Source organism: Camelus ferus, chromosome 17 (genome assembly GCF_009834535.1).
Source record: "Camelus ferus isolate YT-003-E chromosome 17, BCGSAC_Cfer_1.0, whole genome shotgun sequence".
In the NCBI taxonomy this organism is placed as follows: Eukaryota; Metazoa; Chordata; class Mammalia; order Artiodactyla; family Camelidae; genus Camelus; species Camelus ferus.
This window is the reverse complement of record NC_045712.1, coordinates 25,697,649-25,712,359: the sequence shown is the minus strand read 5'-3', so window position 1 is coordinate 25,712,359 and position 14,711 is coordinate 25,697,649. Positions and strand designations below refer to the sequence as shown.

The 14,711-nt window shown below is 48.9% G+C and overlaps 3 protein-coding genes across 3 annotated transcripts; 1 reads left to right on the top strand and 2 right to left on the bottom strand.

The window, feature by feature from the left end:
- Window positions 1-177: 177 nt before the first annotated feature.
- AMT (aminomethyltransferase) lies at window positions 178-5,327 on the bottom strand. Its single transcript, XM_006174124.3, has 9 exons — window positions 4,892-5,327; window positions 4,634-4,801; window positions 4,015-4,095; window positions 2,890-3,021; window positions 2,442-2,520; window positions 1,992-2,137; window positions 1,727-1,907; window positions 1,167-1,322; window positions 178-1,064 (listed from the first exon to the last, which is right to left on the bottom strand). The coding sequence occupies exons 1-9, from the start codon at window positions 4,982-4,984 to the stop codon at window positions 886-888; spliced, it is 1,215 nt and encodes a 404-aa protein (XP_006174186.2). The 5' UTR covers window positions 4,985-5,327; the 3' UTR covers window positions 178-885.
- A 154-nt stretch (window positions 5,328-5,481) lies between these two features.
- Window positions 5,482-9,749, bottom strand: NICN1 (nicolin 1). Its single transcript, XM_006174121.3, has 6 exons — window positions 9,519-9,749; window positions 8,177-8,353; window positions 7,811-7,924; window positions 7,273-7,344; window positions 6,861-6,965; window positions 5,482-6,786 (listed from the first exon to the last, which is right to left on the bottom strand). The coding sequence occupies exons 1-6, from the start codon at window positions 9,648-9,650 to the stop codon at window positions 6,745-6,747; spliced, it is 642 nt and encodes a 213-aa protein (XP_006174183.1). The 5' UTR covers window positions 9,651-9,749; the 3' UTR covers window positions 5,482-6,744.
- Window positions 9,649-11,019, top strand: LOC106730224 (ubiquitin-conjugating enzyme E2 E3-like). Its single transcript, XM_032459434.1, is given in 3 exon segments — window positions 9,649-9,824; window positions 10,643-10,720; window positions 10,722-11,019. Coding segments are annotated over 3 exon segments (552 nt in total).
- The last annotated feature ends 3,692 nt before the right edge of the window (window positions 11,020-14,711 follow it).

Sequence of the window (14,711 nt, the reverse complement as noted above, 5' to 3'; positions counted from 1 at the left end):
AAATGCAACGTCTGGCAGAGGTGATGGGTGCCCAACAGAGGCACTATCCCCATGAGTTTTTATAGACCTGCCCTTCTTAAGGGGAACCCACTCTGAGCCTGTCTCAGAGGCCAGGAAGGAAGGCATTGGCTTGGCACCCCAGGAACCCTATGGTCAGAGAACAGTGAAGCTAGAGACTGGCAAGCAAGAAGAAAGCTCGTTTAATGTTGTTTTTAGGAGTCAGTGGAGTCCAGTAATGACCCCCAGGGGCGAAAGTCAGCCCAGGATAAGGCAAGTCAAGGAGGAGGCCCAGCCTGCCCTACAACAGCCCTGGGGCTCAGAACAGGAGGTGAGCCTGGCAGCATTGGCTACTGGGCAGCAGGTTGGACCAACTAAGAACGTGGAAGAGTGAGTCCATGCCCCCTCAGCCATCCCCAAGTTTACACACAGGCACGGCAGCCCTACTGGGCCAACCCTCTGTGAGTCAAAAGTTATTCCTGCCCAGGGAAAGTGAACTAGAGGAGGTAGCCAGCACTGCCCAAGGTAATAACCCTTTGCAGTATGAACAACCGTGGTGAGGTAGGTTGGGCAGGCTTTATCCTCCGGCTAAAGGTGAGCCTCTCCTTCACAGCCAGCACCTAGCAGAGTGGGAGGGAGAGGTGCCAGAACTGATGCTTCCCCAGCAGGCAAGAGTGGGGTCAATGGGAATGTGGGCTCCATTACTGAGAAATGGGGTCTTGAGGTTGCAGCGGCACTGGATGAGATGGGACAGGTGGTGTATCCCACCTCAACCGGAATCAGCCGCCACCTACCTATAGTGTGTTCTCCCTCAGCTTCCTGACTAACCCCTTGTACAGTGCCCTCCAGAGCAAGGCTCCTAGAGGGGAGAGCCCTGCCCCATCATCCTTACTTAAGGGTGTAGTAGTTTGTGGGCACAAAGGGCGTCTTGCTGACCACAGCCACCTGCTGCTTCCGCCGCACCTCTACCAGCAGTGGGGTACCTGGCCGACTATATTCATAGGGCACATAACCCATCGCCACATTCTTCTTCAGGCAGGGCGAGGGGCAGCCACTGGTCACAGTACCTGTCCGGGCAGAGGCCATCTGTCAATGCCACCTTGCCAGTCCAGTACCCCCACCCTCCTGGGGAAGAGACAAGGACTCTCCAACTTCCCTGGTCCACCTACCAATCACGGTGCCCTCCGTGCTCAGGATGGCGTTGTGCATCCGCACAGGAGCCCCCTCACACGTTAACCCCACACGCCTCCGCTGCACCTTGCCCTTCAGCTGGGGAACAATGACTGAGGCTCCTGGGAAGTCCATGGCAGCTCGGCGGCGCTTCCCTGGAACATGACACAAGACTTAAGCCACAGTCACAGGACTCCTGACCACAGGAGGTCCTAGCAACAAGGACCCCAAGTGACATCTATCCAGCATCAAGGCCCCTTCAGTTGGGGACCAAGGTCCAGGCCCCCTTCCCCCAGGCCCCATTCCTCCTCTGAAATGAGTCATTCAGCTGCCCACCTCCTGCCCGCTAGTCTCAGAGGCCATGCTGCCCACCTCAGCCTGAGGGTCCTCAGCATTCAGTGGGCAAAGCCACTGTGATGCCTTCAGAGGATGAAGGTTCAGGGAGGCTGTGTCACTTGCTCCAGGCTATACAACCTTGGAAGAAGTCATGAGCTGGCTGGTCCCATGAAGGGCCACTCCAGCCTTCAGGATCCCCTGCCTGAGTGCTAGCCCAGCTCACCCAGTGTCCAGCTGAGGCTGCCTTCCACAGGTGTGGTGTGTTCATCAATGTCATTCCCATACAGGCAGAGGCCTGCCTCCAGGCGCAGGCTGTCCCGGGCTGCCAGCCCGGCCAGCTTCACCTCTGAGTTTTCCAACAGAGCTGTTGCCAGGCGGACTGCCTCCACTGCCGGCACGGAGATCTACAAGAGACACCAGAGAGCAGGTGGGCAGCGAGTCCCAGAGCCCTGTGCCCTGCACTACCCTGTGCCCACTTCTTGACATACCTCCACACCATCCTCTCCTGTGTAGCCACAGCGGGTCACACGGCAGCCAGACACTCCAAACACCTCCATCACAGCACTGGTCATGAAGGGCAGTTTCCTCAGGTCATCTGCCACACCAGCCTGGAGCACCTGTGCTGCAGTAGGGCCTGGACCCAGGGAGTCAGAAACCAAGTGTCTGGGTCCCAGTGCCCTGCAAAGCTGGATCACAGCCCTTAGGAACTAGAACAAGGCCTCAGCAAGCCCTATTCTGTAGGTGAGTGAAGATGGTCTTGTCCACAGCCCATGGAGCCTTGTAGACGCAGGTAGAGGGAAGGCATGGTACCAAACTTAGAATTATTGTGCACAAATAGCACACCATCCTTACCTTCCTCCTGGCATGGCCTCTGTGCTAAGCAATAGAGGAAACCTGGAAGGCAAAAGTCAACTCCAAACCCAGCCTGTCCTGCTTACCTTGCAGGGCTAGCAGAGCATTATCCATCACCTCCAGGCCTACATCACTGCCCATGTTATGAAGCTTTCTAACCCCATCCTGAAAGGAAAGATAGGAATAGCACATTAGCTCTAGGACCACTTACTGAGCACCTACCGTAGTTCGGGTGCTGCAGAGCTGGGCCGAGTAGACTGGTTCCTATATTACGCCCGGGTCTGCCAGCTCTAACATCAGGGTCCAGCCCTCCACCTTCACCAGGGGATGCTCAGTTAGGGGCCAGGGTCAACTTCACCTCCCCACCTCCCCACCTCCCTCACCTAGCACGCTCCAGGGAGGGCCTGCTCAGGCCTGCTGTTCTTTCAAAGAGCCATTTTCTGAGCCCCTTGTCCATTCCAGGTCTGTCCTGGACAACAAGGATGCTGTGGTGAACAAGGAAGACAGGGTACTTAGCACACAGAGGGGCTGTACCTGCATGAGGGCCAGGTCCTTCTCCCAGCAGCCAGCATTAGACACCACATATAGGTGTCCTTCAGAAGTGTTGGTCACAATCAAGTCATCTAAGATGCCTCCAGCCTCATTGGTAAACAGCGACAGTGTCCCCTAGCATCAAAGCAGAGCACCTTTGCCTCCAGATCCAAGAGGTCAAGATTGAGTGTGAGTCAGACACGTCTCTGGGCCCACTCAGCCACCACAAACTCATGAACCCGCATGCACAGGGCTGGGGGTGTAGGTTGCAAGGAGCAAGCCTGGGTCATCCCAGACCCCTGCCGAACCCCAGGTTTTTTTTCATTTTGTTTGGTTTTTTTCTTTTTCAAATGGAGGTACTGAGAATTTAACCAAGTACCTCGTGCATGCTTAGCATGCACTCCACCAATTGAGCTATACACCAACCCATCCAAGTCCAGGTTTTTGATCCTCATATAGTGAAAAATTTTTATCTCTTCCTCACCTTGGGGGACCTACTTGATCTGGTGGAGCCTCTGCACCCCTCCCTACTCAGTACTGAGCACCTCATCTCACACTTAATCTATAATTTTTCCCACCCAGACCTAGGGCATCCGTCTAGCATCAAGACCTCTTCACTCAGGTTCCCCCAGGACCCCGGCCCCAAACCTCAGGACAGAAGCTTTGAAGTTTATCTTAAGGATCCCATGTGTTCCACGGCAATGTCCCAAAATACTGTGAGGCTGGCCTCAGAGGTTAAGAGGTCATATGAATCACCTGAGATCTTGTTAAAATGTAGGTTCTGATTCAACAGGTCTGGAGTGGGGCCTGAAAGTGTATTCCTAACAAGCTTCACATGGTGATAAGGCTGCTGGTTTAGGGACTATACTTTGAATCATAAGGGGTTGGCACCATGGAAGGTCACAGAATAGGACATGAACCTGGGTTTCTGGCCTCCCAGCTTGATGTGATGGGGATGGGATAGGACTCTCCCTGCAGACAGCTGGGTGTCTAGACATGACTCAGGGACTCCTCCCTCAAGAATGCAACCCCTGAGACACTGTGCCCCCAAGCCCGAAGCAGGGACTCAGACTGGTTTGCTGGCTCATGACTGCTCACTCACTGAGCAGAAATAAAAGAGGGGCCCACCTGGTCTGGCTTTAGCTCAGCAATATCACCAACCACTAGACTCTCCATCAGCTTCACCCGGTCACGGCCAAATATCTTGGTCTGGGAAAGAGATCAAAAGCCTCAGGCCACTGCAATAGCTAAATCTAGACAGCCACAGAGCAAGGAGGCATCCTTCCTGCCACCCACAGCACAGTTCAATGCAGCCAAAGTGCCTGACTACTGGTCCTTTGGTTCTGCAGGTGGCAGAAACGCCACTTTGACTCCCTTACATTGGCCAATACAGAGGGGTATACTTGTGGTTTTAGGGAACTTGAAAAGGCCCAGCACCTTCCTGAAATACCCCCTTTCCAAACCAATACCCAGGACAGTGGATGAGAATGAGTGGCAGCCCTGGAAAACCCAAGACATTGAGTTACATCACTCAGTGGGGGCAGGTTGGAGAGATTAAACAGGAGGTGATCAGAAGACCGTCTGAGTTAATTTACTGGGGGCCACATTCCACTAACCCCCTAAGACCTCCATCTCTTCTAAGAGGGCTGCCCTTGGACTCCAGCTCCCAGCAAAGAAAGTCGAGGGCTGCACCACTGTGGATGAGGAGGAAGCCCTGGTCTCGCAGTCAGCACACTCCCTGGCTCACCTGCATCATGTGGGACACGTCAAAGAGTGAGCAGTGCCGGCGTGTGTGCAGGTGTGAGTCAATGTGGCTGTCCCGGTACTGCACTGGCAGGCTCCAGCCCGCGAATGCCACCATCTTCCCGCCATGTGCCAGGTGGAAGTCATAGAGTGGTGTCCTGCGGAGCACGTCCTGCGGGCGGCCGGGCTCAGTGCCACCAAGGCCCCAGACCCCAGCCCTCTCCCTCCCCCACCCTCCACACACCAGCACCCTCCATCCCACCTGTGCACAACTGAGCGGACGGCCCAGGGCCAAGGGGGGCGCCTGCAGACGCAAGCCCAAACGGGACACCATGCTCACAGTCCGCTGCATCATTGCCCGCAACTGGTGCAGTCGGCACACAGAGGCCACCACTCTGCCAGGCACGCTGGGAGATGTAGTCCAGGCCCTGCTTGAAGAGGTCTCTCCCCCGCCAGGGGGGATCAGAAGAGGGAGTGGGCAGCCCCAAGGGCAGGCGGGGCTTTAGAGAACAGAATGCCTGAACTCCCATAGGCGGGGAAATAGCCCCAGGCGCTTCCCTCTGACCAGCCCCAACTGGACAGTTGGAGCCAGTTAAGCCGCTCAGGAACAGAGCTGGGGGCTAGACCTCCCTGGCTGACTGCCCTGCCTCCAAAGGGCCAAAGTTCTGCAAATGGCTGAAAGGCCTGAATCACCAGTTTAGGACAACAGGAGTGTAAGGTCACACGGGGGAGGGGAAGGGGTGGAGAGGGCACAGGAGGGTGGAGCCAGCCACAGGAGCACCAAAGTAACCTAGCCTCATGTGAGGGTCTCCAGCTGTCTTGCTGGGCAAACATAGGCGGCCAGCACAGTGATGGATTCCACAAGTATTTATTGATCTTGCTGCACACTAGGTCCTGTGCTGGGTGCTGGGGACACAGCTGTGCAGGAAGCATGGTCCCTCCCAGGGACCTCCCCTGTCACACACATACACACTGAGGGCTGCTACTCCCTGAGCATAGGACTGTGATCATTACCCTCTTATCCAAAGCTGACCAGGGCTAAGCAAGTGACCCTGAGGGCAGATACCACCTGCATAAACTCTGATGGGTGAGAGCAGAAGGTGGCCATCAAAAGGTGGCTTACCTCCCCCGACAAAGCTGTTGAGCTACACAGACATTCAGTTTTCCAGGTCCAACCCATGTTGCAGTACTGCCTCATAACAGCCCCCAGGGGAAAAACTAGAGAGAAGCAGGATTTTCTCATAAGAAAGAGTAGCCTGTCTTATTCAGCTGCTGGCCTGGGATTGTAGAAAACCTCAGCCTCTTAAAGACACCAGTGAGAACCCTCACTTGGACCCACCCCCTACCGAGCTTGATCACTACGAGCACGGCTCTTAGAAGGGGCAACTGGGAGAGGGACAAGGATGTGCTTTGGGCTGTGTCAGTGGCAGACAGGTGGCAGGACTTATTTTCAGGCCCCGGCCTTGCCAGTGGCACCCACCCAGACTCGATGGGCAGACCCATTTGAACACACAGCCGGAAGCCAACTGAGGGACCAAGGGACTTGGGCTGCCCATCTTCCCAGTTTTGTGTGGCTCCCTAGGCAAGCAGCAGAGTTTAGACAGGAAATTTCTTTTTGTGAGTGTAACACAAAGGGAAAGAAGGCCAGTAGGGAGTGCAGAAGGAGGAAACGGGACTCCTGTTTCTCCCTCAGGCTTCCAAACTACCAGAGTGCCAAGCTACAGCAGTCTTCCAGGGCTAGACAGAGCAGGTCTTAGTAGGTTACCTCAGCCCACTGCACTCAGGGTGAGGAAGCAAGCAGAAGATAGGAATGTGCATGTTGGCAGGAGGGACAAAAGCTGCAAGGGGATTCTTAGCAATAGAATTGGAGTGTTTTTAGGGAAGGAAGAGGAGTTTCAGGTTGCAGTCAGGTAAGGACAGAGTGCGCCCCCTCCAGGAGCTCATGCTGAAGCAACATACTGAGCCCCCAAGAATCATGAATCTGTGAACACGGCCCAGACGGAATGGGCATGCAGGCAACACTCGGAATGTACAGGGAAAGCACTTCGGCCTCTGATGGCCCAAACCGGGCCTGGGTGGGCACGGAAGGCCATCGTCTTGACTAAGAGTCACGGCTCAAGTGTAGGAGAGCAAGTTCAGGTCATAACAGCCATCCACCTGCAACACAAAAGACCATCAGATCTGACCTGCTCAGGCCAATGGGAGTCAAGAAAAGGGAAGCGATCACTCACATCAAAGCGGCCGATCCTCGTGGAGGTGTGACTGGCCCGGATCATCTCTGTCAGCGCCCACATCTGCTGTACCTCGGAGGATACCCTGCTGGGTTCTGGGAGACCCTGCTCCAGAAGGAGGAGGTCAGTGGCCATGGGTCTCTCCCCAGCAGTGCCCTTAGACTCCAGAGAGGTCAAGCTGGGCTATGGGGTTCTTCAGCTGAGACCAGTAACATCCCCAGATGACTTGTGAAACATGAGGATGGGGCCTGCTGTGGAGTAGGCAGCCCAGCCCCTGACAGAGAGTCCTCAAATCCCGGAAGGAAGGTGGCACAGAGTGAACCAAGGGCCCTGGGTCCAGCCCCAGATTCTTGCTGAAGGGGGTTCCCCAGGGACTATTCACACATGGTTCTCACCCAGGGTGAGGGCTTACCTCAAGAAGGGGAGCAGGCTGCTCACAAGGCACTGGGTGGGAGAGCCACTTGGGGAAGGTCATGGAAGGACTCTGCAAAGCAAAGGCATACTGCCCTGAGGCAGGCAGAGTGGGAGAGCCCTGGAACCAGATTCCAAGGTCCTAAGAGCAGAGAGAGGGCCCCTGAGCCTCAGACACTGGGAAAATCCTGTTCAGGGGTCCACAGAGACTCTAAGGGGCAGACAGACTACTTAAGCTCTTCTGCTATGCAGAAGGAAGCCCCATAAGACAAGGAACAGAAGTGTCTCCCGGCACCTGAAGGTTCCAGCTCTGAAAGAGGCAGGCAGCCCCAAAGGTCAGGGGATATGGGGACATGGCCTCACCCCTCATCATGAGCTTCCAGCATTCCCACTTCACTAACTTCCATGAAGGCCTCCTTCTGAGTCTCCCCATCCTTACCCATCCACTCCCACCCCCATCTGCACCCTGAGGCCTCCCAGCCATAGCTAGGAGACTCCTGGAGAAAGGGCCAGCCACCAGCTTTGAGCTAGTCACTTACCTTTGGTCCCTGCTGGTAGATCTGCAGCTCCTCCACCGTGAAAGACAGCCAAAGTGGCGACGGCTGTCGCAGGATCAGGCGCAGCTCCAGTACTCTGGCCATGTCACACAGCATCTGATACACATACACACACACACACACACACACAAGGACCAGCGAGGCCCCAGCTCACTGCCCAGGAGCCAACCAGCAATGAGCCAAGGTGCTTCCTCCTCAGGCCTTTGAGAAGGAAAGAACAGTAGTTCTTCCAAGGCACTTGCCAAAGAACTGGCCCCTACCCCTTCCCTCCTAGGATCCTGGCTCAATCCCCAGACCCCTTGTGAGCCCTCATCTGGGCTGCCCTGGCCATGCTGAGTCCCAGCTGACCTGCTGCTTGAACAGCGATACATACTCCTGGGCTCCCTCCTCACTGTGTGGGTCAGGCATCAGGCAGTAGTCTCGTAGGCAGGTCACCCATTTGGCCGGAGTGTGTGTTGAGGTGTGCTGGCGAACACGGATGGTCAGAAAGGCTGTGTAGTAATTCTTAAAAGTGATCTCCTGCAACTAAAACACACACAACATCAGACCCAGGCCCAGGGCCTGAAGGATACAAAGGAACCATTTCCTCCTCCACTTAGGAATGTATTCCTACTAATCTAACAATTTCAACAAGAATCCACTGAAACCCAGAGAAATTTTGCTTTCTTAGAAGAATGCACAGTCTAAGTGAGCATGTCATACAAAAAAAACATGACCTCAGATCTGGCCTCATGTCCAAGATGCAGCCAGAGATCAGAGCCCTAACTCTAGAGGAGGCAGAAAATGTACAGATGAGGCCTGACAGAGGAGTCCACCACGTAGACCAAGAAGGGTGGAGAATGTAAAAAGTAGCATATCCAAAGGAGCACCAAGGGGTGACAAAACCCAGCACACCCCTGGAACAGAGCATGGTTCAGCCTAGCTACAGCAGTTGTCATCACTGGATACTCATCAGAATTACCCAAGGAGGTTTTGTTTTTGTTTTTGTTTGTTTTTTTTAATATAGGTGTACAGGCTCCACCCCAGACCTACTAAATCAGGATTTCCAGGGTTGGGTCCTTGAGTGAAGTCTACCAGCTTAAAGAACAGCTCAGTGGAGAAACACACACTACAGGACAAAGTGCATGGGGCCAAAAGGCAAGTGGGACAGAGAGTGAATGCTAGGCTATTAGAAAGTGGACTTTATCTGCTGTATTGAGGTCCCGCAGTGTGTCCAGTCACTCAGCCAGCAGATGGGGAAGGGCAACCAAAGACTGGAAACTGGAGCCCCTGGGAAGATCCTGATGAGGGATGAGTTGAACCTGACCTCCAGCAGAGACTGTAGGAATGGGTAGGAGGCAGGTTTTGGGGTAGCTCATTGTCTAATGATACCTAGCCAGTGGCCAGGGACAAAATGACCTCTCATCTCTATTTGGTTCACAACTGTATTTCCAGCACCTAGCCTACTATCCTGGCACTTCCGTGCCAGCGCTGTTCTGGATATGGTAAAGAGATGTGAAAGAGAACAGAAAAGGAAGCTGCATTCTAGTAAGTATGTGTTAACTGAGGTAAAAAGTAAATGGCTAACTGACTCGCAAGGGCGTGGACACTGCAGAGGCTTTCTGTAAAAATATTTAATGCTTGGGACACGCCCGAGTTCCCAGATAAGCCCCACCCAGGAGCACCGGTCGCGCCCACGGGGCTTGCTCACCTCGAAGGGCGCGACGCTGGGGAAGGTGACATCGATGACCAGCACGCCAGGCCGGCCTTGGGAGGTCCGCACGTCGCCCACCTGCAGGGCCACAGTGCCTTTCACATGGCAAGGCACTGACACGCGGGACATGGTGCTCGCGGCGGCGACCAAACACAACCGCCGCTCCTGGCCTGAGACCAATGGTCCTTCCTGGCATCCCCAGCCGAACCCTAAGAACTACAACTCCCGAGAAGACTCGCGCTCGGCCAGCCCAGCCAATCACCGATTCTCGGGGCGGGCGGGGACTCGGAAGTGCCTGCGGAAGTGCCCCTTCAGCCAATCACCACGCGAGCTTTAGAGCTACGGCCGGCCGTGCCCAGAAACCGCCGAGCATTCTGCATACAAGGCTTGCCGAGCCATGTTAGTTTTACGAATCGCGCTTAGTTACTGTTTCTATGCAGGGTGGACGTCAGTTAAAGCACGTAAAACCGTGAGCACAAATGAGCATAGTGCCTGGACGACATTAATTGCAAAAATAAATGTTAACCCTTTTTTTTTTTTAACGGGCAAAAGATTTAAAGAGAATTCGCAAGAGTAGGTGAATAGCCAATGTGCCCATGAAAAGATGCTTAATATGATTATTCATCAGAGAAATACATATTAGGACCCCTACACAGCCACTGAACAGGCTAAAATTAAAGACTAACAAAAGTGTGGATCCCTCATCTATTGATAATTTCTTGCCACTTTGAAAAGCATTTTGGCCTTTTGTGTGTGTGTGTGTGTTCATTATTTAAGAACTAAAATTATAACTATAACTACAGTATGATCCAGTCATTGCACTCCTAAGTATTTACCCAGGAGAAATGAAAGCATATGTCATAATAGCCAAAAACTGGAAATAATCCGCACGTCCAACAGATGAACAGATGAACAGATGAGCTAACTATAGTATATCCACACAAAGGAATACTACTCAACAATAAAAAGAAGTGAACAAATCCCAGGAGTCTATCAACAGATGAATGGGTAAACAAAACCCAACTCTCTTTTGGTTACTATTTGAATGGGATGTATTTTTCCACCCCTACTTTCAACCTCTTTGTGTTCTTTTATCTAAAGTGAGTCTTCCCTAACTGCAGTGCTGGGCCTAAAGGAGATAACATTTATGAATGGAGATCGACTATACTTGGTCCACCAGTTTCTGTATATGAAAGTGGTGTTTTTTCTGAATATCACATTTTCATCCAATTATCCATTTAAGCCACTAAAGGTTACTTTCTGTACCAGAGTCTATCACTGCAACATCAACAGTCAGGGAGTCATCTGCCTGGACATCATTAAAGACAACTGGAGCCCTGCTTTGACTATTTCAAAGGTTTTGCTGTCAATTTGTTCTCTTTTGACAAACTGCAATCCTGCGGATCCTGTGGTTGGAAGCATAGCCACTCAGTATTTGACCAACAGAGCAGAACATGACAGGATAGCCAGACAGTGGACCAAGAGATGCACAACATAATTAACATAATTTGTACACAGTCTGACGGAGCAGAGGCATCTTCTCACTGTACTGCAAATCTTTATAGCCTTTACAATATGGACTTCTATGTATATGTTATACTGTTTCTACTCTCTGCTTTTATCCTTTGGAGACTGGGAGACTCCCCCAAAAGGTAAATGCTATCAAGAGTAGAATTTTGTAGCTGTAGATTTGTTATGTTTAAAATGCCTACTTGCAAGCCTTGCTTCTTTGGGATATCAAAATGTATTTTGTGATGTACTAAGGATACTGGTCTTGAATCTGCCAGACACTATAGTGCATTTTAGTGTTATATTTCATTATCTGTATGAAGTTATCTGTATGAAGTTATAAAAGTAGCTATAGATGACTAGGAATTATGTCATTTGTATTAAACCCAGATCTATTTCTGAGTATGTCATTCATGCTGTTGTGAAAAATGTTTTACCTTTTACCTTTGTCAGTTCATACTGAGAGGATTTCCTTTTACCCTTTGTAGCTCAGAGAGCACCTGATGTTATCATCTCAAACACAATAAACATGCTCATGAAGGCATTAAAAAAAAAAGTGAGTCTCTTTTAGATAGCATATAGATCTTTTTTAATCCAATCTGCCAATCTGTCTTTAATAGGAAGGTTTAGTCATTTATATTTGATGTGATTACTGATAAAGAAGGATTTACTTGTGACCTTTAGTTATTTGTTTTCTGTATATTTTATGGGGTTTTTGTTGTTGTTATTCCTAAATTCCTCCATATGATGTTATAATTCTAAGATATAAATAGATAGATAGATAGATAGATAGATAGATAGATAGATAGATAGACAGATAATCTGAATCACCATAATACACTTTTCTCATATGTATTTTGTCTTCATCCACAGTTTCTGGTTCACAACTCCCCAAACCCTTGGGATTTCCTGAGGGATAATAACAATGGGATAATATTTGGTCTCTTGTCCTTAATTCCTGAATAGCTTCCAGGAAAGTGACTTTTGGATCCCACCCAAGGGTGGGAGCTGGTTGTCAGGAGAAGTTTTAGTCCCACTCCCCAGACCTCCAGGGAGGAACTATGGGCTGGAGGTTGAGTCAATCGCCAATGGCCAGTGCTTTAATTAATCATGCTTATGTAATTAAGCCTCCATAAAACCCCCAAAGCACAGAGTTCAGAGAACTTCTGAGTTGGTGAACACGTGGAGATTTGGGGAGAATGGAATGCTTAGAGAGAGCATGGAAGCTCCAGTGCCCCTTCCCCATGCCTTGCCCTGTGTATCTCTTCATCTGGCTGTTGACTGGAATCCTTTAATAATCCTCTTGTAATAAACCAGTGACCAAGTGAGTAAAATGTTTCTCTGGAGTTCCGTGAGCTGTCCTAAACTGAGAAGTGGTCATGACAACCTCTGATATATAGCCAGTGGGTCAGAAGTACAGGTGACAACCTGGACTTGTGATTGGCATCCTAAATCAGAGGGGGTTATTGGAATCTCATTTGTAACCAATTGGTTAGAAGTACAGGTAACAACCTGGACCTGTGTCTGACCAGTGTCTGAAGTAGAGGGCAGTCTTGTGGGACTGAGCCCTTGCCATTTGGGATCTGACTCCATCTCTGCATAGACCTGAGTTGAATTCTCAGATACCCCATGGGGAAGCCTCCACACACACAATGGAACTGGGTTCAGGGACCCTTATTTACTCCATTTCTGCCTTAAAAAAATTTTAGTTGATCTGTTATACAATATCACTTTGATTCCTTTCTTTCCTTTTTTGTGTATTTTTGAACTATTTCCTTAGTGGCTTACTTGGGGATTACAATTGACATCTTTAATTTTTAACAAGCTACTTTGAATGGTACCAACCTAGTTTCAATAGTTGACAAGCACTCTGCTTCTATACATCTCTGTTCCTCCCCCTTCATATTGTAATTATATTTTCATACATTTTATGTCTACTAACATAGGCTTATAATCATTGTTTTATGCATTTGCCTTTTTAAAAGATTTTTAAAATTTAAAAATTTTTCTTTGTTTATTTTTTAAATTAATCTTTTTGGGGGTTGTTAATTAGGTTTATTCATCTATTTATTTAATAGAGGTACTGGGGTTTGAACCCAGGACTTCATGTATGTTAGGCATGCACTCTACCAATGACCTATATACCCTCCCTCCTAAAGCTTTTTTAATTGGAGTGTAGTTGATGTACAATATTATTTAAGTTACAGATGTACAATATAGTGATTCACAATTTTTAAAGGTTATACTCCATTTATAGTCATTATAAAATATTGACTATATTCCCCGTGTTGTACAACATATCCTTGTAGTTTATTTTATACATAGTAGTTTGTACCTCTTAATCCCCTTCTTCTATATTACCCCTCCCCTCTTCCCTCTCCCCACTGGTAACCACTAGTTTGTTCTCTTTATCTTTGAGTTCTTCTTTTCTGTTATGTCCACCAGTTTGTTGTGGTTTTTAGATTTCCCATATAAGTGGTATCATATGATATCTGTCTTTCTCTGATTTATTTCACTTAACATAATTCCCTCCAAGTCCATCCATGTTGCTGCAAATGGCAAGGTTTCATTATTTTTTTTAAAATTATTCCATTGTATAAATATACCACACTCATCTATTTATGGACACTTAGGTTGCTTCCATAACTTGGCAATTGTAAATAATGCTGCTATGAACATTGGGGTGCAGGTATCTTTTCAAATTAGTGTTTTGAGGTTTTTTGGATATATACTCAGGTGCGGAATGGCTGGGTCATATGACATTTCTATTTTTAGTTTTCTTGAGAAATTTCCATACTATTTTCCACAGTGGCTGTACCAATTTACATTCCTACCAACAGTATACAAATGTTCCCTTTTCTTCATATCCTCACCAACATTTGTTGTTTGTGTAGTTTTTGACGATAGGCATTCTGACATGTGTGAGTTATGTCTCATTGTGGTTTTGATTTGCATTTCCTGATGATCAGCGATGTTGAGCATCTTTTCATTTGCCTGTTGGCCATCCGCATTTCCTCTTTGGAAAAATATCCATTCAGTTCTTCTGCCCATTTTTCAATCCAGTTGTTTGGGGGTTTTTCTGATTTTGAGTTGTATAAGCTGTTTATATATATGTGTTGGATATTAACCCCATTATCGATCATATCATTTGCAAATATTTTCTCCCATTCAGTAGGTTATCTTTTCACTTTGTCAGTGGCTTCCTTTGCTGTGCAAAAGTTTTGAAGCTTAATTAGGTCCCATTTGTTTATTTTTGCTTTTATTTCCTTCGCTTTAGGAGACGGATCCAAAAAAAATACTACTACAATTTATGTCAGAGTGTTCTGTGTTTTCCTCTAGTTTTATGGTACCCAGTCTTACATTTAGATCTTTAATCCATTTTGAGTTTATTTTTGTATATGGTATTGAAATATGTTCTAAGTTCATTCTTTTACACGTAGCTGTCCAGTTTTCCAAGCACCACTTGTTGAAGAGAGTGTCTTTTCTCCATTGTATTTTTTTGGCTCCTTTGTCATGGATTAATTGACCATAAGTGTGTGAATTTATTTCTGGGTTCTCTATTCTGTTCCAATGTACTATGCAGCTGTTTTTGTGCCAGTACCATACTGTTTTGATTACAGTAGCTTTGTAGTATAGGCTGAAGTCAGGGAGTGTGATTCCTCCAGCTCTGTTCTTTCTCAA

Bases quoted from the DNA above. Each gene is read 5' to 3' on its own strand.
- AMT (XM_006174124.3), bottom strand. From the start codon at position 4,984: ATGATGCAGCGGACTGTGAGCATGGTGTCCCGTTTGGGCTTGCGTCTG. The intron at 1,908-1,991 runs GTATGTCAAGAA...TGTCTCTTGTAG, and splicing joins CAGGAGAGGATGGTGTGGAG to ATCTCCGTGCCGGCAGTGGA. The intron at 1,323-1,726 runs GTGAGCTGGGCT...GTCATGTTCCAG, and splicing joins CAGCCTCAGCTGGACACTGG to GGAAGCGCCGCCGAGCTGCC.
- NICN1 (XM_006174121.3), bottom strand. From the start codon at position 9,650: ATGTCCCGCGTGTCAGTGCCTTGCCATGTGAAAGGCACTGTGGCCCTG. The intron at 7,925-8,176 runs GTCAGCTGGGAC...TATGTGTATCAG, and splicing joins TATCGCTGTTCAAGCAGCAG to ATGCTGTGTGACATGGCCAG. The intron at 6,966-7,272 runs GTAAGCCCTCAC...CTTCTGGAGCAG, and splicing joins AGCCTGCTCCCCTTCTTGAG to GGTCTCCCAGAACCCAGCAG.